This window comes from Colletotrichum jinshuiense, chromosome 1, assembly GCF_051148585.1.
Source record: "Colletotrichum jinshuiense chromosome 1, complete sequence".
Classification (NCBI taxonomy): Eukaryota; Fungi; Ascomycota; class Sordariomycetes; order Glomerellales; family Glomerellaceae; genus Colletotrichum; species Colletotrichum jinshuiense.
The window spans coordinates 756,167-784,084 of NC_139302.1; the positions used below are offsets into that span (position 1 = coordinate 756,167).

Genomic DNA, 27,918 nt, shown 5'->3' on the forward strand with positions numbered 1-27,918 from the left:
AGCTTGAAAGAAAGTTGGCACTGGTCAAGGGGCGGGCTCAGTTTCCTCTGGTGGGTTTGTCAAGGTTGAACAGAGTAGAGTTTAGGGCGCCCTGGGCCGGCTAATTGGGACGGGCAGACAGCGTCGGATGGTGGGAGTGAGGGCGGAGACTTTGGAGCTGGATGCTGTTCCCTTGGCTTGGAAGTTTGGGCACCAGGAAGCAGCACAGAGGACCGGCGGGAGAGAGGTAATTAGGTTCTGGAAATGGTCAAGGGCGGAATGGACAGATGGATGGAGGATTGAATGAGGGACTGGCATGGGATGGGATGGGATGGGCCCAGGCAGGTGGATAGGATAGACAACAACAGACACACACATACACACACACACATACATACATACACACAGATCGGATGGATGACAGGGTAGGCAAGCTAATGCAATGCCCGTGATGGTCTGGACAGCAACAAAAACAACAAGCAAGGGCGCGCGGGAAGGGGAGGAAAGGGGAGCAAGCAGAAATCATGCCGAGAAACCTGTTATGTGTAGATTTGTGTGTGTGTGCCTCTCTGCTGGCTGGGCAGAACGGGCTGAAATGGATGGCTGGCTAGGCGGGCTTGTTTGTGCGGTAAAGATCCAACACCACACCAGCCAGCAGCAACGCCGCCCGAGCACGACCCAGGCGCCGGAAGCTGGACGGTGACGGTGACGGTGACAGGATGGGGGAGAGGCAGGACAGGCCAGGGCCTCTGGGAGACCAGGGATGGCATGGGGGGCAAAAAGCGAGGGGGGGAGAGGACCCTGGGCAGCCCACAATCAGCCAGTCAGTTCCGTCCTGACAGAAGAAGTCCTGGGCATCCCATGCCATCCGTCATGACCGGGGGGAGAAACCTGGAGCCAGAGCAGAGCAGGATCCAGCCGTGACTGGCTATTTTACTATGGGACCTCCAACCTCCAACCTGCTCCAAAGACGGCGCCAAGAGCAGCAGCAGCCAAGCCTCTACGAGAGCCAAGAGGCACCGTCCAAAGGTGGTAAGGTATGGTATGTATAGGTTCAGGATCAGGAGAGAGAGAGAGAGACAGAGAGAGTAGAGGCTGGACTGACCGACTGTCTGTGTGCGTGTGTCTGAATGTCTAACCAACAACCCACTGTGTGTGCGTCCTCTCTTTCTTTTTTAGCTGCTACAGCGCGGCTTGTATATAGTATGTCTACTACAATGTACAGAGTGCAGAGCACCAATTCGCATCCATCTTGCATCCTCCATCATCCACTTTGTCTGTTTGTCATATGTCTGTGCATGGCAAAGAGCAAGACAGGTCAAGACATGACAGCACAGACAGACGGGGCGGCGAGGGAGGGGGGGGTCGAAGGACGCCGTTGTCATTGGGCCGTGAAGTGGACCGTTTCCCCACCCCGCCAAGCGGAAGGCTGATTTTGTAGTGTTCCATTGGATAGAGCTTGGGCATGGACCCCACCTTATTCCCCGCAAGTACCTTTTGGCGGTATTCTGCGTGGCTGGGTACCTGTGAGCAGAATTCAACAAACTCCCCCGAAAACAGATACGTACCCAGAAAGATACGTACCTTTTTCTATTCCTTTTCTTTTTTTTCACTTTTTTTTTCTCTCTCCTTCTCTTCTCTTAGTCGGGAATGGAATACCTTCATGATTGTTTCTCCCATCTCGTCTGGTCTCGGCTCGTAGTCCGTCGCCATATTTTGTCGTCCTTTGTTCATTGTTATTTTGCTCTTCCCCTCCCCTGTAAACTCCCCTCTTCTGACGACGGAGACGTTGCAACGTTATATTTCATCGAAACTTCACCGCCATACAATGGCCATCCATCACCGCGGCAATGCTTGAAGCTTCATTCATGGCTCTCTCGGCCTGTGCCTGTCCTCCATTCAACCCGCTCGTTCACTACCCAGCCCGCCGTCCCTCGTTCGGCAGTGAGGTGAGGTACATACACTACACTACATAGCAGATGGATGCCCGTATGCCCATGGAGGTGGAGGCAGTGGGCAGCAACCACAGCACGATAGGGTCCTGGTACGGATACATGCACTAGTGCCATGGTATAATCGCCCGCTCCCACGCCCAGAAACGGCCCAATCACCGCCGACGCTGCGCTGCCGGCGCGCCCCAAACAGCATCGGCCGCTCCTCCGCCTCTGATCACCGCCGCAGCAGGCAGGGCGATGCATGGGTGGGACATCGATGGATGGATCATGCATCATAGAGCGTGTCGATGGACCCAGACGCCGGAAAGAGATGGACATGGAAGGGACATGGACAATGGAGATGCATCGCGCGCATTTGCCCCAATCCACTCGACATGTCTGTTCTGTCCCGTCTGTAAGCAGCCAGCCCAGTCCAGGTCCAACCACCAATGCGATATGGTCCGCAGCCCCCAAGTTGTAGTGTACAGATGCTTGCTTGGTGGGACAAACTAAACGGCTTTGATTTTTTTTGTGATTTTTTTTATTTTTTTGCACAAAAAAACTCTTCTTCGGATTTACAGCTTTCCGACGACTTCCTTTTTTTTTCCCCATTCCCCGATACGCGGGCGCCTTCGTATGGGCCCCGTACGGGCACGCAACAACCCCCAGGAAACGAAAACGAGACCATCCCAAAGACAAGTGTCTACCTTGGCGACGTCTATTCGGACTCTCTGCGGCGGCTCATACATAGTGTATAACTTGGCTGCACACACACACCAACACATTCTGTATTGACACGGCACGGCACAGATGCTCTTCACTGCCAGAACAGACAGACACAGTAGTCCCCCATACTCGGTCCATGCCACGATGCACAATCGCAAAAACCGTGCCTCTCACCTCACTCCATGCGTATGTGGGAAGTTTGCCATACACCAGACGGTGTGTAGGCATGTAGCCATGTATGTAGGTATGTATGTACCGGTATGTGTGTGTGGCACCAGAGAGGTTGGGGCGGTGGTGCCTATCACCAGCAGCTTCACTCATAGTCTGAGACATGCCTGCCAAGCGGAGAAAGAGGTCGACCTACCTGCGCTCGTCCCGTCCGCCGCTGCAACGACGCCTGCAAGAGAAGACAATTTATTGATTTTCTTTTTCCGCCCCTCTTCCAGCCAAAACGCCATGATCCTGGCCGGCCTGTCCGCCGGCAGTCGTCCAGACCCCCATCTCCAGCCTCGCCTCCATCGCTGTCAGTCTCCTTGCCCCCTCGCTCGTCGTCAGACGAGAAGCCGGGCAGCCGCCAGGTCGGTCTTTACCCGGCCGTCAGTCGGGGACTTGCACCCCGTTTCGCGGTAGATTCCTGCTTTCTCATCGCCCCCCCTCGCTGTCAGGCCTTCACTTCGCGTGGGTGCAGCTGTGGAACCCCCCTTCAACCCACAAAACGAACCATGTGCCGCCCCAGCCAGCAGAGTCCATTCGCTAGAAGCCTTCCGGAATGCTTCCCGGTCAGTGACGGAGCTTTACCACAGGAGGCGAAGGGGGGATGTGGATGAAGAAGGGAGGGGGAGGGACGAAGGAGAAAGAGACAGTCCACCACCACCAGCACTACCAGTAAGTACCACCAGCAGAAAATGGCGGCGGCATAAAGTGCTGCGCAGGACGCAGACGCAGGACGCACGCCGCAGGCCGCAATGCGCAACACTATCTCATACTGGAACACTCTGTGACTTTCCGCCAAGTCCAACCGCCCGCCAAGAGCAAAATAGAGCCACCGGTGGAAAGGAAAAGCGGGGTTGGTCCTCCAGGAATTGTGCAAGATCTTCCTCCGTCTCCGCCCAGAGGCCTCCGCTTGAAGTCACTCCTCTCGGGCACTCCGTTCCCTCCTCCCAGGGCCAAGACCTTTTGCCCAGGAGTCTCCCAACACCTCCACGTTTCCTTTTTGGCGCCCAGAGATTCGAAACACACGCAGAGGGATCATGTGTGTCTTGCGGTCTTGTCCTCCGCCGATGCTCCCCCCCTCCCCCCATTCTTGTCACCGTCTTGACCGTCTTGTCGTTCCGTCTCGTCATCTCCATATCCTCAACTTCGGCCCCCCCTGCACTCCCCTGACTCGGACCCCCGGGTACCCCTCCACGGGACCGGAGGACGTTCAAATGAAGCCGGCCTTGTCAGCAGCCCGCAGATGAAAATCCGCGGTTCCTCATCACAGGCACCTGCCGATCCAGCGGCCCTGGGCATCCATCGGCGTTCCGCCTTTGTTGGAGTTGGGCCCTGGCGGAAAAGATAATTTAATTCCCGCAGCCGCCATCAAATCCTTCCCCCCCCGTGCGTTCACCGTTGCGAGCATTACCCCTGTCGCAATGACGAAATGGTTCATTTCTGACCCGGCCCAAAAAGGACGACGAGACGGCCGACTCCATCGATCAGAGGACGAGAACCCTTCCTGTGACTAGCATGAGAGAGTGCCAGAGAGAGAGAGAGAACGTGACATGAACAGTTTTGTGTGTCTTTCTCGGAGGGGGTGATACGGTCACAGCACCAACCTAAGCATGCTGGCCGCCACCCAACGTTTTTGTTGCAACGACATGCTCTCTTTTGCAGCCCGCGCAGAACTAAACATGTCACTGCCCCGCGCGCCAAGAGACGTCGCCGCCAGCACAGCGCCCGATGGCCGGCCACAACAGTCGGCAATTCCACCAGCTTCCGACCGCCCTCGCTCTCTCTTTACATCTTTCAAGCATCTCTGTGTCTCTCTCTCACTTTCTTTGCTGTTTATTACCAAAATCAGAGACCCAGGCATGGGTCGATCGCCGCCCTTATCCGATCGTTGCCGAGGCGCCCGGTCCAACTCTAATCCGGCTCCTGGGCCCGATGCCCTTGATGCCCTGTCAAGAGGGGGAGTCATGGTGCTCTGCGATACTATGTAGTTGACCGCTCTCTCGCCCCGAAATCTTCCGGTTTGTGCCAATAGACTTAAAAGAGCAGGGCAAGCACCAACTGGCCTCAGAAAACACACAGGACGTGCCAAGCCCTCCCCCAATCTAGTCGCGGAGATCTTCCGGCCCCTGGGAGACGACTATGCTTTTTTCCCTCACTGAGTCAACTTACTCGGTAGCAAATTCCTTCCTTTTTGGATCTTTTGGCCCCTTGCTCGCCATGGTTCCATCACCGCAGAAGAGCCGGCTATCTGGGAGCACTGTAGCCAACGACAATTGGCATGCCTAGTTTGTACCCTCATGAATCGCCATCCACTGCTTACACAGTCGGGCTTTTGAGAAAAGCTGGCTGGCCAAAGCTTGGTGCCCGACTTGTCCGTCGCATGCATAATATGCCTCTGGGTAGTCCAGTCCCCTCGCCGTGTACGTTTTTCCTGGTTTTCCCAAAACCCAAGACTTGGCGCGTCCCCGTTCGACGACGGCGCGAGTATAAAAACTACGCTGCCAACACGTCACTCTCTTTTTCTCGGTCGAGAAACAGTCTGGGGAACAGTGCGTGCTCGCCAACAACGGGGTGGGCTTTAGCCCGTATAAGTCGCATGCGCTACTTCTTGGACGGGGCGTAGGCGCAAGAGTCAGGGCTCGCCAATCTCGTTTCCGGCGCCCAAAATCGAGGCCCAAAGTCGTACTACGGCACTACTCTACGGGTTCCGACGGGATGTGGGCGTGCCGAAGGTATCCGGCACGCTTGGAGAAACCGCACATTTCCCCAGCCCTACAGGGCGCGACGGCGTTCGATGGGCAATGGCGAGGGGGCTTCCGAAATGAGGCCATTCATGCTCCGCTTAGTGTTTACTCCCGGTTGTAGTTGCCCGGAGGAGAGGGCTTCATTTGCGTCATGGGCCTCTCAGGAACAAAAGCACACGCCAGTCTTCAGGGCGTGTGTCATGGCGGAACGAGGGTTCCCTAAGTGGCCCCTGTCTACCGTTTCTCAACAAGTGACTTTCTGTGGTGATGGCCTGGCGAGGAACAGCTTGAGCAAGTTTTTTCCCATTCAACATTATTATGAAGATGGGCCCATGCCTAGGGCTCCTCTCTGACCACCGCTCGGCGGGACCCCCTTCCCCCGGAGCAGGTGTTGGTGCGCCAAGCAATATCCTCTGACCGTACGGATAAACCGCGTGGGGACGGAACGCCCCTGTTCGATTCGTTCGCAGCTGACCTGGATGCTGACTGAAGCTCCGAGTGATGACAACGAGCCGGAGACGTCGGCGCTCTCTGGGGGACGGCGCGTGATAAGACAGCTGAGGTTGCTCGGCAGAAGCTTACCCGCGTTCCCTCTCCCGTCCCTCCCTCGCCCCATTCCAGGACCGTAACGTTACTGCGCCGAAATCGGATTTTGCAGGCTGGCGCCATTCGGCTCGGCTCGTATGATGAGATGACTCTCACTTTGATCCGTTGTCTTTCTTCTCGCGTCCTTTCCTTCTTGTCGTCCTTTCAGTCTGTTTACGGTGTACCTTTGTTCAAGGAGACATATACTCGGGATTTCGACTTGATCTGCTGGCACAAGTTGATGAGCGAACCTAGTAACGGAGACAACGAGGGCCATCCTGAAACATTTCCTCATATTGGATATAAGTATCGACAACATTAAATTGGAACTGGTTGAACAAATGACGATGTCAGCTTTGCCATTGGTGTTCTACCGTGCTCGGCAAATCTAGAGTTATCCAAGTATATGCAGTTACTGTGAGGTAGCCGCTGGTCTACGTGGCATAAATGTAGTGGAAGTTCTCCCCTGTGAAGACGTGAAGAAATAAGTATTGTTGTTGTTTAATATGGACGTTGCAAGGCAGGAACGGTTCGGCCAGGAGTGTACACACTGACCACAATGTCCATTATCATGAAACCGAAATATAGACCATCTAAGAGATGAAGAACGGGTTTTGTCACGCGCTTTCATGTCTGCTCAGAGTCAAGTACGGGGTTATGAAGACAAGAGGCAGTAATCCGGCTTTCTGGGGTCCAAGGGGGCAGGATTTTACATCCAGATGACTAGAAAACTCAAATCACAATTTGCTCTCTGTTCGCGTAATTCTCTCTCCACGGCAGAACAATTCCAATTCCTCAAAGCCTCGCGAGGAGCCGGCATGTCTCGCTTAGGAAGAAGCCCCCTTTGGCAGTTCCCAATCTATGTCGTGAGCCAAGGACATATTCGCTCTTTACGATCACTGGTATCTTGCATCCAGGCTAATTTGACCCACACCCCGGTAGAACCGTGGATGTGGCTGACTCCCACTCTCAAAGACTCTCGTCCAGGAACCATCCAGGCTCTACATTCCGGTCCTGGGTTAGCGGGATCGGTCCCTGAATCTCGGCTCTCATCAAGGTCAGAGGACTGCCGAAAACAACGTATGACGAGAAATTCCTTTGTGCGCGCATCAGAAGTCGGTAGTTGCTTAAGCTTGATATGGATAACGTTTAGCAAATGCATTTCATCATGAGAGACCCAGTAGAAGGACAGCGGGGCGAACAAAGACCGACGCCTCGAGCTTGATCTTTACCGTCGGCCGGACGTTATGAAAGATGACCCTTAAAGGAATGTACCTCCTCTGAACCCCTCCCAACCTGCTTTGAGAAATGACCTCCTCACTTTGCACTATCTGAGCTTAGAATAGAGCTCTTGTTGTCTTCCAAAGTCGGTACCTAAAAGTCATGGCTGGCCAAGTTCATCGCAATAGCCAGTAAAGAAAGTTTGAGGTTTGCAAAAAAAGGATCAGTTTTATATTATATTATTATTATAGTAGGTTTTGTAAGTGATTGTATGTTCTCTTTTATCAGAGGGGAAAAAAACTAAAAATGAGCCAACTATAGTTGGACTTGACTCATAACCTCATTATTATTCTATCATCTGTGTATCGTTGATATTTGTAGATGTGACTTTTCCGCGTTTCTCGCAGAGGTCTCTTTCTCGATCGGGAGGGGTTTGCAACGCTGTCGGCTAGCTTAGGGCAAGCTGTAAGCGGCAACAGTGGCGTTGAGCAGGCTGAAAAGGTTGTTGGTGACGGTGGCGAAATTCGTCAGGGAGGCGGGGTCGATGTACTTGGTCAGGGAGGTGGTAATGTTGACGACGTCGTTCGTGATAAACTGGAGGAGTTCCAGGAAACCGTAGGGCGTACTAACTCCAATGGCATCGAAGAATGCGGTGGTCGTGCCGAGGACGCTAGCGGTCTTCGCCTTTCTCAGCAGGTCCGTGGCGGCCGTGAAGTGAGGGAAAATGTCTCTTGTGAGCTTGTTGACAACGGCGAGGGAGTCCGTGGGGCTGAGGACTACGATGATGCCCGCGGCGTCGAGGCGGGCCGTGTTGCTGGAGGCTCGGAGGCGGATGGTGTCGCGGAGGACTCTAGAGATCTGGTTCGTGTTGCCGACGGCACTGCGTTGTAGGTTGAGGCCACTGAGCGACGTGACAAGGTCTGTAACAGCACTGTCATAGGTGGTCAGGTCTTCGAGGAAGCTCTCGCCAGTGGTGGTTTGCGAGGGGAGGCTGCCGAGGAAGGGCACAGCAAAGGCCGAGGTGGTGGAGAGGGTGGCGAGGCCGGCGACGATGGCAGAGAAATGCATCTTGAAGGCCGGGATTTGGGAGATTGGGAGATGGAAAGGCGTTTGACTTGATTTTCGAGGAGAGCTAGATCGAGATTGAGAGCTGGCCTTCGAGAGTTGTTGCTGGAGACTTGTTGAGAGCTGCTTGAGTGTCTTATTCCTCTTGGTCCAAGGAGGGATAAGATCTTCGTATTTATTCTTCCCGTCAATGGCTCCCAGTCCTGCGATTTCCTTGCCTCTCAATATTAGCCTCTCCTGGTGTCGATCGGCCCTTGCCTTCTCCAGATTACCTATCCGAGACACCTTTCCTTGTTCGGTGTCTCACTGCTACCCAGGGAATCGGAATCAAGCCCCCAGGGCCTGGTGCCCGGGTCTAGACTCGTAGCAATCGCTGGGAAAAGCGAGTAGGTCGTGTAGGCCTACAACACAATGGCCTGGCCAAAACACAGGGCAGGTCCGTTTTCGATTGCGGGGGCGGCTGCATCCGGCCGAGTTCAAAGGCATGCTTAAATCGCGGCAACTGCTCAGAGTTAGTGCGGCAGCCTGACCAATACGGGACGGGAATGAGAGCGGTACGGGCGGAAAAAATCTAGCCGGTCGACAGAGGCTTGTTACGGTACCTCCGTTGGCGCGGACGTTGGTGGAGGAGAGAAGTCGGCCGTTTGCGTTTTCGGCTGTTGGGATTGAACCCTTCGCGCAGCGGGATCACTTTACATATAGGTAGAATGAAATACTGTGGCTTTCGGGAAGCTCTAGCACTATTGCGTCACATCGGCCAACCAAATGTCCAGGAATTTCCACTAGCACTTTGTCCGCGGCAGGTTTGTATGTAGCCTTGGCCCACGGCCCAAGATTCTGGGAAAGCTTACCAAAGGAGCCCTGCCCGCTAGGACGACAATGCCGTTGTAATGTCTCTGAGGCTCATTTACTCTTGGGGATGCCGGGACTAGTGAACCAAGCCGGATTGAGATCAAAGCGACAGAGCGTTTGTTATGTAGGAGTCCATCATATTCCGAAAGTCCAGAGTCATCACATGCCAGGTCGTGCTATGTCAGTCAAGCCAAATTCACGTCGTGCCGCAAAATTCAAACTCTAAAGCAGAACTATACTAGACCTTTGGTCGGAACTATTGTCATTTACCGACTTGTATTGCTGCGATGGAGCAGTAGTGCATCACAGTGAATCGAGGTAAACTCTCTCGATGCAAACCAATAAGAGGTCTTACCCCAGTTTTTATGACAAAAGCCTCGTGGATCTTGATTTTGGTCTTGTTTTCATTACAAAACTGCATGCATGCATGTTATTGATCGCAACCTACAAATCTTGATGATAGGTCTGAGGTTGAATATCCGAGGCATAGTAGACCATCCGGACGTGGAGTTACGTGGATTCTATCTGGCCAGTTCGTAAGCAGTCCGTTATGAACTCAGGAAGCAATGAAACTTTTGACAAATGCCTTGCCTGGATGAGGTCTTCAACATTTCTGGCGATGCCATCTTTGATATTAAGGCATCGTTTCACCTATTTTGACCATCAAAATAGCCAGTTTGATAATGCACGTCGTTCCAATTCTTATTTCTGAGAAGCAATTTCTCGGACCCATGCCAATTTTGTGATCTCCTTTATTAGTTATGTCACCTGCCTATTCAAGTTTGTCTTTTGAGGAACGAGGGTGTCTTCAACTACAAATAATGAAGAATTCGGAGGAAGCGCCAAGTTTGAAGAGCTAAATCTTTAATCAGTAGCAAGAAAGAACTGAAAGATACATCAAATGAAATGTAGTATAGCACATACAAAGGAAGTTCCTGTACATAATACTTAAAACTTCAAATATGCATGATATGGGTGTCAAGGACACGAAGAAATTCCCATCAAACATTCCCGTACGTGTCAAATTCCTTTGTTGAGTGACGAGTATGCACCTAAGCAAACGTGCCAAGCAAGGACTTGCGATCATTGGTTCATATTACCTTCGCTACATCGACAGGGGAGCATTCAGAACTCTGAGGCTGACGGTCGCCATTGGTCGCATCGCCCTCTGAGGGCAGCATTCCACTTCTTTTGGCTGGACCCCCCGCCCAGCCGAATCCTGGCAAGGATAATTCGCGCTGGCTCCCTCTCCTCTTCCACACTCCCGTGATGGGCTCATTCTGTCTGTTCAAGATCAAAATTGCCCTACACCGAACCTGAACTTTACTACCGCAGTAACCCGCTGCCATGTCAGGACTTGAAAGTATCGCGGCACTGGGGCTTGCGTGCAGCGTCCTTCAGCTCATCGGCTCCCTCCACAGCTCAATCGCCGTTGCCAAAAACGTTATCGATTCTGGAACTGTCGATCCCAGCCTCGCGGACTACAACAACGAGCTTATAAAGCTGGGCCAAGACGTAGAAAAGTCGCTGGGTCAAACGACACTGAACAAGGATGACCAAGAGCTACGAGACGTTGCGAGGCGATCTCTCGATGCTGCGGCCGAAGTGAAAAAGGAACTAGCTAAACTGTCGGGTAACGCCACAAAGGGAAGGCTTCTTCAAGCTGTCGGCAGCTCCATCAAAGCTATTCTGAGACGAAGAAGGCTTGAAGAATTGAAAGCAACCAGTTCGAGTTGTCAGAAAATCTTTGAAACTCGGTTACTGGTTAATATTAGGTACGTATACGGTACAAGATACTTCATCCCCCTCCGGAATCCTGAATGACTGCTTGCTTACTATATCCACCTTAGGAACCGCTACAGTTTGGTCGAACTTCAACATGAACAAGAGTTTACCCAACTTCAATCTTCCTTACAGACCTTTGTAAAAAGGTTATCAGAGGGTAACACAAGCCTAGAGAGTTTGATAAAAGACCAGTCACATAGCATAATGGCGCACATAACAAATGAATCAAACGAGACCCGGCTGCAAGTATCAGTCGATATGCAAGCTATGAAACTGAAAGAAAGACACGAGGAGATGTTCAATCAGTTGATAGAGAGCCTTCGATACGAACATATGAATGAACGACACAGTCAAATCAACGACCCCCACCAGGGCACCTTTGACTGGATATTCGAGTACGATCCAACAAAGGATAGCTCCATCCATAAAAGGGGCTCTGCCAGAGAATACAGAAACCCTCACCTGGACGCACCGTGGGATGACTTCGGAGAATATTTAAAATCGGCTGACGTTAAGCTGTACTGGATTAGTGGAAAACCTGGATCAGGGAAAAGCACTCTGATGAAGTCCCTGGCCGAAACCCCTCGAACGCTGCAGCGACTCAATGAAGGGTTTTTACTCGCAGGCTCTGAGAGCAGTTGCGTCATTGTTTCGTACTTCATTTGGGCTGCGGGAACCGCGATACAGAAAAGCCTCAGAGGCATGCTTGCTTCCCTCTTGTACCAGGTCCTGCAAGGCGGAGCCGATCATTACGAATTAGCGCTCCAGTGCCAAAGATTTCCTGTCAAGAAACATTTCAGCGACTGGTCGGAGAAGGAGCTGACGGAGACGCTCATTTCGGTCTGCCGCTATCTGCGTAATCCGTTATGCTACTTCCTTGACGGGCTAGATGAGATGGCAGCAGCAGATATTATGAAACTCTTGAGGGTCATTGATGGTCTCTGCATATCACCACGGACGAAATGCGTCGTCTCTAGCCGACCAGAACGGATATTTTCTCACCGTTTCAAAGACCAGAAGACCATGCGGATGCAAGATCTAACCATGCGAGACATTCGACGTTACTCCGAGGACCTCCTGCGTCCCTTCTTCGAAGACCCATGCAAGTTGAAAAGCGCTGTCGATATGCTCTGCTACAAGGCCGAAGGCGTATTTTTATGGGTGGTTTTGGCAGTCAAAGGCCAACAGCTGGGTGTCTTGAACATGGACGACCCCGAAGAAATCGTCAAGCGTCTCGAGCTGTTGCCCAACGAGATCAACGATCTTTACTACTCAATGTGGAGACGTCTCAACGAAGACACTGCAATTTATGCGCAGGATGCGGCGCGTTACTTCAATCTTTTGGCAACTTGGATGCGAATGGAGAAGATGTCCAACTTCAATAGAGATCATGTCACAGTCTTTCTGGCAGCCGTTCCGGATCTGCTAGAAGGGGTAAGACTGTCGTGGGGACGGGATCGATCCCGGAGGGATCGTGAGATGTCGCGAATAGAGGGCCAACGTAAATCAGGCAAACAGAGCAGAAAGGACCAAACAACACAAGCAGCAAAGTGAAAGCTAGGTATGAGCAAAGTGATATCTTCAAGGTTGAACCCCCCCCCATGGGTTCTGGCGTGTATCTGTCTATATACACCGCGGTCACGTGTTCCATCACGTGTCCTATGCCAAGCCTGGTTGACTTAGACGAAAAGACGTTGACAAGTGCCCCTCCTTTGAGAGGTAATCGTCCCGATTACTCCAACCGATCCCTGTATCCTTCATGTACAAACGCGAAATATCTCACAAGTCCCATGTATTCTCTCGATCCTCACACGAACGACAGTCGAGTCCTCTTGGGCGCCGGTTCACGGACTTCCTCTTCCTCCACTGGCTCTGCCGGGCGCTTCGCCTGGCTGGTGCCGACCTTCCCCGCAATGTCGTCGACTTTCGCGACGAGGTCAGCGAATGGGCCCTTCTTGAACTTATCAAGCGCGGCCGCCGGGCCGACTTTCTTGCTGAGTGCCGACACAGTGGTTTCGATGCCAGTTATGGTGGCCTTGTGCTTCTCGAACCCTTCGCGTACGGCCTCTTGCATGTCATTAACGTACGTAGAGACTTTGTTGATTTCCACGGTGTTCTTATCGACCTTGGGGATAAGCTTGTTTGCGATGTCGTTGCCTAGACGCATGTGGTTCGCGTTGGCTGTGTCAAGGTTCGCGGAAAGCTTGTTAACGGTCTCGAGGGCACCCTGGAGCGCTGTCTCCAGCGTCTTGATGCGCTCTTCATATGCCGCCGTTGTCTGGACGACGTTGTCGACTTTCTCGTCGAGCTCCTTGACAACGTTGTGAGTCGCCGGATTGATGTGAACGTACTCGAGTTGAGCGGCGGTCAGCAGGTCGAGTCGTCCCACCATAAGGAGGGTGCCGGCGATGCTGGCGTTAAGGTTGCCGGGTGGTTCCACGAAAGTTGCGCCGAGGATCTGGGCGTGCGTGGGGAGGTACTCTGTCCATGGTTCACCTTTCAGGTACGCTCTGCGAACCTTGTCGATCTTGTCTGTGACCGTACGGAAGTATGCGACCGATGTGATGCCAGGGCGCTTGCACGACTCCTTGGACTCGTAGAATTTCTCGATCCAGTTCCGAACTTCGATGTGAAGTTCCGGGTTCGGGTTGGTCTTGAACGCCTGTTTGGCGCGTTTCTTGGCTTGCTCGTAAGTTGGGTACTGGATGGTACGGGGACCCTTGGGTGTTGCAGGGGTTCGCGAGCGCGCGTTCCTCGGGGTCTTGGGGGTCTTAGCACCCGAGACGACCGGTTCGTCCTCGCGATCCTCGAACGACTCGTTGTCGGTGTCATTGGACCGGTTGTCTTCCTGATCGGAGTCGGTCTCGGTATCCTCGCGATCGTCCATGCTGTCCTCGGGATCTTGGGCCCCACTGGCTTGGGCGTGGTGGCGTCTTCTCAGGTTGGGGAACAAGGGCTTAGCCGAATCGGTGCCCTCCGCGTGTTCGGTGCTCTGTTCCTCTCGAGCGGACTCGTTTCCTGCGGGAGGCCGGGGCGGAGTCAGGACCTGGAGGTCCTCCTTGTCCATGATCGTCTCCTCGACTTGCTTGTCATCTTGCGCGTTAGACGCGGTCTCGTTATGGACTGGTTGTTCCATTTGAGCCTTGTTTTCCGCGATGAATTGTTCGAAGTCGAATGCCGCCTTGTCGAAGTTGCCGGCCACGTTGGTGGGCAGGTGAGCAGGTTGGTATTGACGGTTACCGCTCATTCTGGGTTGCGTCGCGGGTTACTGGTAGAGACGCGCGCGAATATTCGTGCCTACTGTGTAGGTTAAAGGGAGAAATAGGGTGTAGCAGAATAGAAAGAAAAGAAAAGGTAGATATCGCGAGATTCTCGCGGCTCTGCTGCTGGAGGTTGGTTGTAGAAAGGAAAGTTGTTGTGGTGGTTGTGGGTGGGGATAAATAACCGTGCTGGGCTAATATCGGAAGGGGCAGTGAATGTGGGCAGTTGCGGCAGGAGCGGTGAATCTACGTAACTACGGCAGGAGCTGTGAATCCAAGCGGAGTTTGAGTAAGGATAGAGTAGGCAAGTACGGCTGGCGCAGCGATCTACTGTTTATTTTATCGCCCGCCGTATTACCCCCGCCTGGCTGGAAATATCGCGTTGTTCGCGTTGTTGTTGGTAAGAATAATCCCTCAGCTTTGTTCCTGTTGAAGGGATTGTTTGAAGTGAAAGGGAAGCTGACCTTGTTGAAAGGTGGTGGTTCGCGATCCGGCCGCGAACAATCTCTTTATGCCTGGTTCTATTGTCCAGGCTGTTGTCTGGCTTCTCGCTTCGTTGCCGCCAGGAAGTTGTCCAAGGCCGACTGTGGTTTGCCTTTCTTACGGAATTCCACTGCCCAGTCGATGGGATTCGCGGTATCGTACTCATCTACCTCCTCCATTGCTTTGGCGTTGAAGTTCTCACGAGGTTCCCAGGTATCCACCGCTGCCGAATATCCCCGCCATCGCACGAGATACTCGGGCGCTGGGTGTTTGCCGCGTCGCCACCTGATCCTTCTCTTGACAATCCTTTCGACTTCATATTCTAGTGCGCCGTCCACCTTGACTGGCTCCGGGGGAGATACCTCGCGATTAAAGGGATCCTCCCCCTGTGGTGCCTTCCATAGCTGGGCCACAGATATCACCGGGTGAACTCGCCAGTGGCTGGGGATGTTGAGCTTACAGGCGAGCGGTCCTGCTTTTCGGATCACTTGGAATGGCCCTGCTCTCTGTGGGGACCACTTGTGTTTCGGCTTGCCTGGGAGAGAGTACCCGTGGCCGAGGCGGATGTACACCTTGTCTCCCACATCGAAGTCCACCTGTTGGTGGCGCTCGTCATATCGTTCCTTGCGAATAAGCCCGGCTGCGTCTATAAGCGCCAACGCTTCTTTCTGGTATGTGTTCCGTAGTACGTCCAGAGACTCTGTCGGCGTATCCGCTTCACTAACAACGTCTATCACAGTTCGTGGGCGGAATCCCAGCGTCAACTCATTAGGGGAGCATCCCAGAGTGACTGATAGCGCGTTGTTGATCGTGTGTTGAAGTGACGGGAGGATCTCAGTCCACGGTATTTCCGGGTCGGTGAAAGTGTGGTATCGGATCGCGATTTCGACCGTTTGGTTCGTTCGCTCGCTCTGCCCGTCTGTCTGCGGGTGGTAGGCTGTGGCCACGAGTAACTTGGTGCGGAGGGCGTGGAATATCCCCCCCCATACGGCCGATACGAACTTTGGGTCTCGGTCGCTAATGATTTCCTTGGGAAGTCCCCAGTCGCAGAAGAGAAGTACCCGGATCAGTACCTGTGCCCAGTCCCGGGCCTTGTACTTTGTGTTTCCTGGAATCAATAAGATCTTCTTGCTAAACTTACATGTTACAGTGCACAGGCTATCGTACGCCTCATGGCCGGGAACCATCCAGAACGAGGCCGTTGAGGAGGTCTCTGGCATGTCCGTGATGAAGTCGATTGTGATGGTGTGATATGGGATGCCGGGTGTGACGATAGGCTGGAGCGAACCCACTGGCTTCGTGCGATCCGTTCGATTTTCCTGGCACGTTGGGCAGTGTGCGATATACCGTTTGACGGCACGTTTCTTGTTTTTGAAGTGAATGCCCCGGAGTTCAGCTAACATCCTGTCTGTTCCTAGGTGGAATTTCGCGTCATGCGCGAGAGCGAGCACGTCTACTGCCACGCTCTTGGGCACACAGAGTTCGCGCGTCCCGTCAGATGCGAGGTGGTATAGGCGTCCCTTCTCGTCAATCATGTATGGTTTCACTCTCCTATGCGATCTCGGTTTTTTGCGTCTCGGCTGTTCCGCTAACTTCCTTGCTTCCTGCGGGGAGATGTAGGGGATGTTACTTGCTTCCATCTTTTGGACTATGGCGCGCAGGTTGCGTAGCCGTTTGTCACCTTGGTATCCTGTTACAATCTTACGTGTGAGTTCTTCCGGAATATGGGTGAACGTTGCAGTCACCGTTCCTGATGGCATGCCTGCTGTGGTGGCTAGGTGTGCTGTCTCGGGTTCATCCACGTCGTCTTCGTCATTGATATCTGCCAGTTCATCCTGGTGTGGGAACCTAGCCGAGATGTCCGGGCGCGTCGTGGCCAGTCTGCTCAGCGCGTCTGGGACCACGTTAAGCTTTCCCGGGACATGGAAGATTTTCAGCCTGAACTGCGAGAGGTAGTTCGCTGCATTTGCCAGTTTAAGGTTTGCCTTATTGAGGTCCATGGTCCTCAACGAGGTATGGGTGACAATCCCGACCGTCGCCGCATGGTCGGTAAGGATGTTCACCTCGTTTCTGTTTGACTGGACTAATTTCCTGAGTTTCTTTACAGCCCAGACCACAGCCGCCACCTCTGCCTCAGTGGCGCCGAAACGTTTTTCCGCTGTTGTGGTGGTCCGTGACAGGAAAAGTATGGGTCTAACGTGTTTCTGCGCGATATCCCTGCCAGGGATCTTTGCGCCATCCCATTCCTCATCCAGCTGGAACACCATAAGGCCGAACCCATTAAGACAAGCGTCGACTTTGAAAAAGAGGGGTTTCTCAGGGTCGTGGTGATGTCTCACGGTTTGGTCGCAAAGTTGGTTCTGCAGGGCCCGCCATGCCTCAAGCTCTGATTCTGTTGGCTCAAACTTGGCCTTAGCGAAGCGAGCTGCCCGCGTCGCTCGGGATAGTTCCTTGGGTAAGTCGCCTTTCTCCTGCATCTGTGCCTGCATGTTGGTTTTCCGTTGCTGAAGTGGCGCAGTTATCACGTCATGCTAGGGTATCCCGTGGCGTAACCACCCTGACATTCCGAGATACATCTCGAGTGCCTTGAGATTTCGCGGGAACTCCAGTTTCCGGAATGCAGCTATACGGTCATCTGTTTTCCGGATTCCATCTCCATCCACGACGTATCCAAGCAATTGCACGGATGGGAACCCAATAAACGATTTTGAAGCGCCAATATGGATCCGGTTCTCATCCAATATTCGCAGGACTACCTCCAGGTGCTGAAGGTGTTGCTCCTCGGAGTCGCTGAAGATCACGATATCGTCGATATATGCCTTGACAAAGTGGCGGTGTTTATGGAACAGTCTATCCATGAACCGCTGGGCATAAGCTGGAGCGTTCTTAAATCCCATCAGGACCACGTTGGAGTACTCAAGTCCCCTGGGACTTATTATTACCATCCTGTCCCTGTGTTTTGAGTACACGCCAAGTTGGTGGAAGAACCCAGATGCATCGAACATCGAGATTCGTTTCTTTCCGCGCAGTGCTCCCATAATATCCTCCTGGTCAGGGAGTGGGTATACGTCTGGGATTGCCCACCTATTGAGGGGGCGCATGTCACTGACTACCCGGCCCTTGTGTTTGGTCCCGTCCTCCTTGAATTTCCACACGATGAACAGGGGACAGGCGATTGCCGCTGGCTGCATCATCCACCCGGCTTTCCCGGCTGCATGGCGTTTGTCCATGTCCTCATCGAGGAATCTCCGGTCTTCCAGGCCAAGTGGGAATGGCTTGATGTTCTGCTTCTGGTTCTGCCATCCGTCTAGTAAGTTGATGCGCATCCTATCCTCATCCGGCATGGGAATTATCCCGCGATCCTTGTATATGTCGTTCTGGTCGATTAACTTCAGGAGCTGTAGGGCGAAATCCTCGTCGTCAGCGCATATTTCCACGCCCAGCTTGCTTTTCTTCGTTGGGTACGTGCGTGGCTTTGATATGCCGTATGACGGTGGCTCCCGATATGCCGGTGGTCGATCTGTTGGCTGCTCCGGCTGGTGGATGGCAGTCATGATGTTCTCGGGTATATCCGTGAAGTTCACGCATTCCATGGCAGCTATCTCGTCCAGATCATCTTCATCAATCAGCTGGGCCACCTCTTTCCCGCTGTATGGGACCAATCTTCCCAGCTTTACGCCCTGGCGTACGTGTATTGGCCGGCCTGAGGTGTTGAAAATAGGCATACGCCGTGGTGTGTGATGGTCCACTATTGCTTCGAGAAGGAACTCGTGGGTGGCGTGGAACGTATATGCGGCAGGTGTACCATCGGTTGCTTCCTTTGCGGGGAGTGGGATGAAGTCCACTGGGACCAAGTGGACTGCCCCTGCCGGTATTGTCAAGTTCGCTGCGGCTGTGACTCTGCGGGTCACTGGGAAGCGGGACTCAATGGTTGCTGGTATGTTTATCCCCTGGGCCGAGCGGAGTGTGACTAACTTCTTGTTGAAGTCCACTACGACGCCGTGGTCGTCGCAGAATGGTGTCCCAAGGAGAAGTTTAGCTCCTAGGCCATCAACCAATCCGGCGGTGATTGTGATGTGAGCCATCACGTTGGTATCGCGGATGATCCCTGGGAGGTAGAAGTCGAACGTGGCCACCTCGTTGACTTCAAACGAGGAGTTGACTGCTTTTATCGCTCGTGGCTCTGTCGGACGGATCCAAGCTTTTTTGGCGAATCGGGACACCCACTGCCTGTCTGCGAGAATCGTGGATGCTCCTGTATCAATACAGACAGAGTGGTCTTCGCCGTCAGGGTCCGCCCGCGCGTTAATTCGGAGATGTGTTCGTCGGCGGCGTTGCCTCTTGGGGTCGGGTCGCACCGGGGCTTCAAGAATCTGTCCTTCTGAGATTGTGAAGTTGGCGGAGTTTCCGAGAGTGATCTCGGGTGGGATGTGAGTGCTGTCTGTAGCCAATGTGGCTTCAGTGTCTCCCTCCGCGCCTCGCAGGTAATCCTCTATGTCAGTCCATAGAGGTATGTCGTCTGGTGCTGATATCCCCGGTTGTGGTGTGGGTTTGTTTCGTTGGGCATCAGTTTTTGGTTTGTCCGTCTAATTGACAGTTGGATCTACTAGGTTATGCTCGTCGTCGTTCTCGGGATCTCCCCCTATCATATCGAGTGTGTAGCCTTCGTCAACGAGTTCATCAATGCGTTCGTCTCGGTCCTCATCGTCTTCCCACACGACCTGGGCGCGATCCATGTCGTACCCATTCCTTCGGCGGTATGACGCGTATCTGCGGCCATTGCCCCGGTCGTTCTGGTGGAACGGGCGTCTGTCCTGCCATGGCTGGTACCGTCGCTGTGGTTTGTCATACCGGTTGTCCTGGGGTCGCCGTTCCGTCCCTACGTTTCCGTGTTGGGTGCGGTATCCAGCGTTATCATCCCGTATCCGCTGCGTTTTGACTCCGTTTGGTTGCCGTTCAGCGTTACGGTTGTCGTTCCACCTTTCACGTGGTCGATCCCCGCTACGGGGGTAGCTTCCGGCGCGCCGGTCCTGGTCTTGTCTAGCGCCCCAGTACGCTTCCTCTGAAGAAGTCGTGGTGTGGTGATCTTCACTTTCCTCCGTGCTGACGAACGCGGATCTGGTGGGGGCCGCCAAGTGGGCTTCCCGGATAGCCTTCCGGCGTTCCTCTGCCAGCGTGAGGAAGGAGTCAATGGTGTCTGTTGCCGTTGGCTCATGGAGGAATTGTCGGAATATGGGGGCGAGGTTTCGGTAGAACCGGGTTAACCACTGACGTGGCTGTAAGTCTCCCCATGCCCTTGCGTATTTGAAACAGTCCTGAGCAAATGACCGTAGGTCCCTGTCACTGTGTATCATAGCCATTGTGAAGTGATGTTCCTGGAACCACTTTTCTGCGTCTGCTAGCGAAGGTCCAAACCGAAGTCGGATTCGTTCCCGAATTGCAGCCCATCCTTTAGCCCTCAGGTTGTTCTTCTCTGAGTCTAGCAGCTGGAAGTCCCACCAGTTGCGGGCAGCACCTCGGAGATAGAGGTGTATGTTGCTGCATAGCTGGTAGGCCTCGCCTAGGTCTGCCGTGTATGGGTTAACACCTTGTGTCCAAGTTTCGACTTCTCGGTGTACTGTCACCCCATTGTCGGTAAATATGGGGTTAGTTCTGTGTCGTCTTGTGTCAGCATCCGGGTGGAAGTAACCAATGGCCGGGTTTACCATCATATGTGGTTGGTGGGGCGTGGTTGATGTCCTCAGAGCTGGGGTCGTTCTCAGGGCTTCTGTGAGTGCTCGGACAAAAGAGTGGATCGCCATGTCCTGGTTGGCTTGCTGGTTTGGAATGGCTGTGGGGTATGTGTTTATCCCCTGGTATTGCGGGTTGTACGGCGTGTGACCTGTGTATTGCTGGGAGTGGGGCGGGGTGTTTTGTTGTGCCTGTGTGGGCGCCGTCGGATATGGCGGTGGATTTTGCCTGACTGTCCCATCTGAAGGTATACTGGCTGGTCCCGCTTGGTGCTGGAGTGGCGGTGTGCTGTTGGGTATAGGGGGTTGTGCTGGGGGATATTGCCTGTAGATGTTGGGATACATCCCGGGTGGAGGGTTGAAATTCTGGTGTGCCATGTTTGGCACATAGGCTTGTCCCTGGTATTGATGTGGACCTAGTGGGGGTTGCTGAAAACCTTGCTGAGGGTATGGCTTGTGTTCCCATTGGGCCTGGGTTGTCATCGGATATTGCCCTGGAAGTCCTGGGAGTAGTCCTGGGGGTGTGTTATAAGGCCCTTGCTGTTGAAGCGGTTGTTTGTGATATCCCTCAGATGAATCGGGAGGTTGGGCTGTGGGGACAGCGTGATCTCCTTGACTCGTTCGAGGGGGTCTCACGGGTTCCTTTCCTTTCGAGGAGGATGCCTCCGACTGGGGGTTCTGGAGCGCAGTCATCGGGATTACCGTGGCCACTTCGTCCGGTGGAATAGGGGGCGGTTTTCGGGGTGGGAGTGGTTCCCGTGTCTGTTGCGGTCCTGGGGGTGTTGTCTGTTCTTCTGCGTGGGAGGTCTGCGAGTTTGTGCGACTGAGGGCTGGCAGTGGTGCGTGTTCGTGAAGTTGCGCGTTGAGAAGAGGATCTTTCCGCGCTGCTCGTACGAGTCTGATCACCGCACGTATTGTTGACGTTGCTGCCCATGAGTCGCTGTTGTATCCTGCTGGGAGTTGGAATCCGTTCTCCCACTCTTCCTCTGTGTATATTGGTCGAGAGGCTGAGTCCCAATCTAGTGTACACAGTCGTTGGGCGTCCTCAAGGAAAAATTGATCAAGTTCCTGTACGCGCGGATCTCGTGGATTCGCCCGTCGCCAGGCTGTAAACCTGCGGCACTCTTTGATGTGCCCTGGTGTGATGAACATGGGATATGTATGTCGAGGTCGGTTGGAATTAGGGTCCTTCTCGTGACTGGTCACGAAAAGAAAATTCCTGGTGTCGTAAGAGGTTGTGCTACCACTTGTCACAGTCTTTCTGGCAGCCGTTCCGGATCTGCTAGAAGGGGTAAGACTGTCGTGGGGACGGGATCGATCCCGGAGGGATCGTGAGATGTCGCGAATAGAGGGCCAACGTAAATCAGGCAAACAGAGCAGAAAGGACCAAACAACACAAGCAGCAAAGTGAAAGCTAGGTATGAGCAAAGTGATATCTTCAAGGTTGAACCCCCCCCCATGGGTTCTGGCGTGTATCTGTCTATATACACCGCGGTCACGTGTTCCATCACGTGTCCTATGCCAAGCCTGGTTGACTTAGACGAAAAGACGTTGACAGATCAGATGAGCATGCTTTCCGTGACCCTCGCAACGCAGCCTGATATTACCATGGACCTCATCAGAAACCCAACATCCACATTTCTTCACCATTTGGAAGGGAGAAAAAAGGCATTGGCAGTTCAGCTCGAGGTCCGTTGTGCCGGCTTGATAGAAGTCACACGGAATCAAACCATTCGCTATATACACAGGTCTGCGTTGGATTTTTTGGAAAACACACCACAGGGGCAGGAGATAAGAAGCCGCGACACATCGACATTCAATGAAAGGGCAAACTTATTGATAATATCAGCATCGGCGAGTCTTAAGCTGGAGGCCGATGCAAGCCTTTGGGAGCCAAACCCAAACTTCGATATGGCAGAATTGGCGTCACTCCGAAGGCTGCCACGGCTTCAATTCTTAGTTGAAGTCACACAAAGTCTCATTGAGATGGGAAAACTGTCTTCGCCAAAACTTGGTTCGATTTGGGACATGTTCGAAATGGCTTACAATTCAATCCGGAGGAGGATTGCGGTAAAGCGTCCCAACGACTACTTTATATCCATGAGGGACTTCCTGGGTTACATGTCAGGACTAGGAGCTATCGAGTGTGTCTCGGACAGAATCCAGAACCATTTGGACAGCGGAAAACTGTCCCGACGGTATCTGTCGTTTCTATTGACACATTCATACAATGGAATCCGTGATCTCCGACTTCAGATATACAACAAAAGAATTATTCGAAGACGATTCAATACTGTGTTGTGGTTGCTCCAGCAGCAACCGAGATGGAGCGATGAGTCAGATCGATTTCTCATGAACTCGTATCTATCAACACGAACAGGGCTCGTAGTAGCGCAACCAGTACTTTACATTCTCGGGTTTGGGAGTCCGTATACTATGAGATTGTCGCAGCTTGGGCCCGCCGACCAACTCGAACTTCTGCGGGCAATAGCCGAGCAAAGACCGCGACTGGGCTATCGTTTTCTGGTGACCCTGGAATGGACAGAGGATAAGAATGCTTCCGAAACCCATTTCAGGTTGGTGCCAAATATCTTGGATCCTTGCGATTCGACAAACCGCGATGCGCATTTTGACATTTACATGGAGATTTCGTTCTCTCTAGCTGTCGCACTGTTCATCAACTTAGTAGGACGATCCCCAGGCACGTCTAAGCTCTTGCCACAATTTCCGGCGATACAAGAAAATGAGATCGACAGCTTGAGCTTAGAAATATTGGCCATTCGGTCATGCAGCAAGACCACGTTTTGCAGCCACGGTGGTATCAATATGTTCTATCGGTTGAAGGACGAGGGGGACAACCAGCGCATAATCGAAAGAGTATCACAGAGCTTTAGGCAATCACGATTCCAGTTTTCAGACGATAAGATAGAACGGATTCTAGACGAGAGATACGCACATGATGGCATGGCCATCGTCAGCAGGGAGAGCATAGAAGATATGTTGATCGAAAGGGGCCATGCCTTTAGGCCAACACCTGACAACCCATGGCCCCCTGCGATGTTCGAGTAATAAGTTGCTGGCAGTGATAGAGCATTAAAATTTGGGGGCGGACGCTATGGTTGGCGGAGTTTAGCATAAGGTTACACAACGGAGACAAAAACGAGTGGAAAGGGAGACTCAATGCAAATAGAAGACGCAGTATATTGACAGGACCTCTGTTAACACGTCCATTTTTCGGGATCTTCTAGAGATCCGTAAACGAGTTGTTGCAAGCTAGAACGTAGAAATGAGTCAAGCCACTGGACAAGTGAACATTGGGATCGTCTCTCCAGTATCTTGAGACAGGATATTTGCCCCATAATGAATGGGCCGGCCAAACGTTTCGACTAGCCCGAGAAAAACCTTCAATGCAGTTTCAAGCAGAGAACCTTCATGGTGTTGTAATGTGCTCTCCCAGAGAGGGGCTGGGCCCTCCAGCTGTTGTTGGCCCTAGGGCCCGACACAGCAACTCATTGTTTGCTGAGGATTCTCATCCTTTGCGAAGACTTTTTCAAGAGGTCGTTTGGCTCGCTAAAACTCGAGTTTGATTGCGAGAACCTTGAGGTTTATGACATCGTCTGGGATTTAGCCGCTCAACGTTCGAATCGGGAGAGGTTGACCGAGGCATCGAGGCAAGGTGTCGCCGGCGGCGACGGCTGAAGGATTCACATGGCAAATCGAGGCTCCTTCTGGCGTCTTGGCAATGATACACAAGTTCCAAGGATACGGGAAACAGGAGGGGTGTGGGATCGGTAGTATTTTATATGGGACGAGCGTCCAACGACCGGAGAGCGAGAAAGGCAAAAGCTCCTATGCTGGACTAGCCAGTCGGGTGCCAGTTAATAATGCATTTGGCGCGGGAAATTTCTCCGCTGATGGGGTCGTCCACTCGGTGTGGCATCCGGCCTTTCTCGTCATGCATGTGTGCATGCGTCTTGGGGGGCGTGCTTGATGTGTGTCTATGAATCGGGCAAGGTGAAATTTTGCGGCGTGGTGCAGAGGGTGAGGTGAGGCGAGGTGAGGTCTGAGGACCTTGATGGCGCGGCCCGCCTCGCGCGCCTGGGCAACCCGGCACGGACATGGGTAGGGCATGATGGGATATGGTGGAACGCACGGAGCCCAACCACCAAGAAACAGGCTCGCGGGGGAAACCGAGGGAACCCTTGAAGTGCTTATCCTTGATCTACGATCCGTGGCAAACGGGGCACTTTTGCGTCTGCCAAGTGGAGGGCGAGGAGGGAACAGGAGGGGAGGGGTGAGCACGTTTGGATGTCTGTCTCTGAAGTCGACCTGTTTAGAGTCTTGGCAACTCGAGCTGGATTGGGGCCAAACACCCAACCCCCATGAATCGGGCAATCAATTTTCGTAATTGTATTCCCTCTTGCCAAGCCATGCTAGGGTGAGCTTTTTGTGTGTGCTTTCCCGTCCCGGGGTTTAAGCCGTTGCCTTGGCGGTTGATACTCACTGTAGCGTCCAATCGCGCATATAAGTCCTCTCTCACCTACCTCTACATAGAGCCTTTTCCCCCTCCCCCTCCTTCACTCTCACCCCGAAGCTCATACACAATCGTTAGTGTTCGATACTTGCTACTCTCGCTATACCCGAAGCTATTCCGAGATTCTCAGTCTTTACACGAACTCACCCAAAAACCGCCAATATGAAGGCCGCTCAGATCCTCGCCATCCTCGGATTCACCTCTGCCACCCTCGCCCAGACCCTCGCCCCTTCTCCCACTGCTTCTATCGGCTGTGAGCCCCATGGAGACCACGTGCGTGAATTTCCAAACCAACCCCCTTGAGCGTTGAACCAGGAGACTGACATCCGAGTAAGTGGCACTGCGAGGGCCCCAGAGAGACGGGCGCCGCCGTCAGCTCTGCCGTGACTTCAGCGCCCGCCGGCACCACCTTGACCACCGCCGTGGCCGCCACCACCACCGCCACCGAGGACCACGACCACGACGAGGACGACCACGACCACTCTGCCGGCACCGCCAGCCTCGCCCCCTCGCCCACAGAGAGCATCGGCTGCCTCCCCCACGGTGACCACTGGTACGTTCCTGTCCATCTGCCGCTCCTGCGAAGTGTGATGAAAGTATATTCTGACATGGGAACAAAAGGCACTGCGAGGGTCCCGCGTCCGCCGCCTCGACCGAGGCCGGAACCGCCTCCACCACCAACGCCGCTGCCACCACCACCTCCGCCGCCGCTTCCTCCGCCGCCGCCAGCAACAGCACCCAGCCCACGACCAGCGCTGTCCCCGCCGGTGCTGCCCGCGCCGGCTTCGGCGTCGCCGCCATCGCCGCCGCCCTGATGGCCCTCTAAGCCACTCGCGGTGTGATTTGACGCGGTGAGCGTCGAGAGCAAATGTATCTATCTTATGACGGGGGAAAAAAAGAACACGCGGATTCTGATTCATGGACATGACTTGGGAGGGACTTTATCGGGTTTTTCTTATTATTCTCTTCACCCTTTTTCGTACTATTTTTGGCATGGCAAAATCGGGATTTCAAAAAATCGGGGGATAAACCGTTTTGATTCTGTTGCCGCCGCACGGCGTTTGCGCCTCTCTTCTTTTCCCGCTCCGCAGACGGAGGGGGGGTAATAATTGTAGCATAGAAGACCAAAAATTCACATGCCATTCACATTACCTTAATTTTTTGACTGATCTCGTGAGCATAACCATCTCGCTATGCGTAAGAAACAGCAAAATCACTTTGGGTTGAGGTCGAGAAACCGAATGCCTTTGGATTTGGGGTTCGGAAGATTTCAACATGGAGTTGTTGATGTTCCGCAGTTTGTTTGTTGTTTCTTGTTTCTTGTTCATCCAATCTCCCCATGTGACAACCCTGACATTACGCATATATCAACGCCATGGACAGAAGCACAGACGCAGAGAGCGACCCGACAGATCGGTTTAACTAGGGAGCACGGAAAGTCAAACAAATGTAACCCATGCGAGCGAACCGCTCATACATGTCTAGCCGCTGGTCAACGGGCTCGCTGCGCAGGCGGGGAACGCCTCCCGGCGATCTTTTTGCAGGCGTGCCTGGATCCAAGGTGATGAAAGTGATCCCGGGTTATCAAGGTGTGTGTGCATGTCTCGACCAGTTCCCTCGGTGTGGCTCACAACCTGGCAGCACGTCCACCAGGGACAGGATGTTTGACAGGCAGTAGTTCGGCCGCTGCAGAAGGTAAGGGGGGGGGCCTTCATCTCCCCCAAAACTCCAGTATGACCGTGTTGAAGTTTTCTTCGATGCATAATGGTGGCGCTGGTGCTGCTGCACGCGTGGGGGAGGGGCCATAATGTCTCACTCGCTCCATCGGTCAGCGCTCAGTCAGACGAGGCCTAACAGGCGGTCACGCGGGAATTTTCGCCGGCTTCGAACGGTGTACGTTGGTTGGGCAGCTGAGGATTACTAGCACGCAAAAGAGCCGCGACAAACAAAGTGCCAGGCGTCGGCGATCCCACGAGGTTTCTGGCATCGGGCCCGGTGGGCGCGCCCGAGGTCTTGGCGGTTGGTTGTTTGGCAACGGTGAGCTGAGGCGAGCTGGAGAAAATGGACGAGACTGGTGCGAGAATTTGCCCACTCAATATTGGATATCCCGCAACGATGGACGACTACTGCGATTTATAGAGGCTTGGCGTGCAGGCGTAGCCACTTGCGAGCCATCAAGGTGTTTGAGGGGGGGGGGGGGGGGAAAGAAGGTTTGGGGTTAGCGAGATGGGTGAGTGGGTTGGTGGATGGATGAGGGAGTGATTGGGTGCATCGTAGAGAGAGATAGTGTGAGTGTGTGTAAACGAGTGGGTTTGATGTGTGTAAATGTATGGAAGTGTGGATGTGTAGATGTGTGCGGTGAGAGAATGTAGTGTAAGAGCAGGCATTGTAAGCAGTGTAAGAATGAGAGTGAGAGTAAGAGCACGAGTGAAGAGTGAGAGTGAGATTGAGACTGAGACTGAGACTGAGAGAGAGAGAGAGAAAGACACACAGAAGGCAGTTGCGGTGCGGTTGCGGCTGCGGTGCGGTTGCGGCTGCGGTGCGGTGCGGTCAGAACAAGAGGCCATCAAGGTTCCTACCTGACGTGCATGTGGCTGACGCTACCGCTGCAAAGGAAGGCGTGTGGATCGGGGTAGTCGCTTGCCCCTTCCCTTCCTTCCCTTTTCCCTTTGGGCTGGTCGGCAGGCAGGAGCACATGGGGACTTCCTGCCTTGGTCCGTTCCCGCGACCCTGGGAGGGCCATCCGGGTGCTCAGCCTTGGCAACGGGTCTCTCAGCCTTGGCAAATGGTCCGCGTCGTGTTATGCTT

At 53.5% G+C, this 27,918-nt stretch overlaps 5 protein-coding genes across 5 annotated transcripts; 2 read left to right on the forward strand and 3 right to left on the reverse strand.

The window, feature by feature from the left end:
* Positions 1 to 7,855: 7,855 nt before the first annotated feature.
* Positions 7,856 to 8,470, reverse strand: EsH8_I_000207 (uncharacterized protein; the record flags this gene model as incomplete). The annotated part of the gene is made up of 1 exon (XM_083267620.1): positions 7,856 to 8,470. One exon carries the CDS (start codon positions 8,468 to 8,470, stop codon positions 7,856 to 7,858), a length of 615 nt encoding a protein of 204 aa, XP_083118058.1.
* Positions 8,471 to 11,437: 2,967 nt separating this feature from the next.
* On the forward strand, positions 11,438 to 12,658 carry EsH8_I_000208 (uncharacterized protein; the record flags this gene model as incomplete). Its single annotated transcript, XM_083267621.1, has 1 exon — positions 11,438 to 12,658. One exon carries the CDS (start codon positions 11,438 to 11,440, stop codon positions 12,656 to 12,658), a length of 1,221 nt encoding a protein of 406 aa, XP_083118059.1.
* A 253-nt stretch (positions 12,659 to 12,911) lies between these two features.
* EsH8_I_000209 (uncharacterized protein) lies at positions 12,912 to 14,351 on the reverse strand (the record flags this gene model as incomplete). The annotated part of the gene is made up of 1 exon (XM_083267622.1): positions 12,912 to 14,351. The coding sequence occupies one exon, from the start codon at positions 14,349 to 14,351 to the stop codon at positions 12,912 to 12,914; it is 1,440 nt and encodes a 479-aa protein (XP_083118060.1).
* A 5,082-nt stretch (positions 14,352 to 19,433) lies between these two features.
* On the reverse strand, positions 19,434 to 20,558 carry EsH8_I_000210 (uncharacterized protein; the record flags this gene model as incomplete). Its single annotated transcript, XM_083267623.1, has 1 exon — positions 19,434 to 20,558. One exon carries the CDS (start codon positions 20,556 to 20,558, stop codon positions 19,434 to 19,436), a length of 1,125 nt encoding a protein of 374 aa, XP_083118061.1.
* Positions 20,559 to 25,272: 4,714 nt separating this feature from the next.
* Positions 25,273 to 25,936, forward strand: EsH8_I_000211 (uncharacterized protein; the record flags this gene model as incomplete). Its single annotated transcript, XM_083267624.1, has 3 exons — positions 25,273 to 25,383; positions 25,446 to 25,663; positions 25,732 to 25,936. 3 exons carry the CDS (start codon positions 25,273 to 25,275, stop codon positions 25,934 to 25,936), a joined length of 534 nt encoding a protein of 177 aa, XP_083118062.1.
* Between the last annotated feature and the right edge of the window lie 1,982 nt (positions 25,937 to 27,918).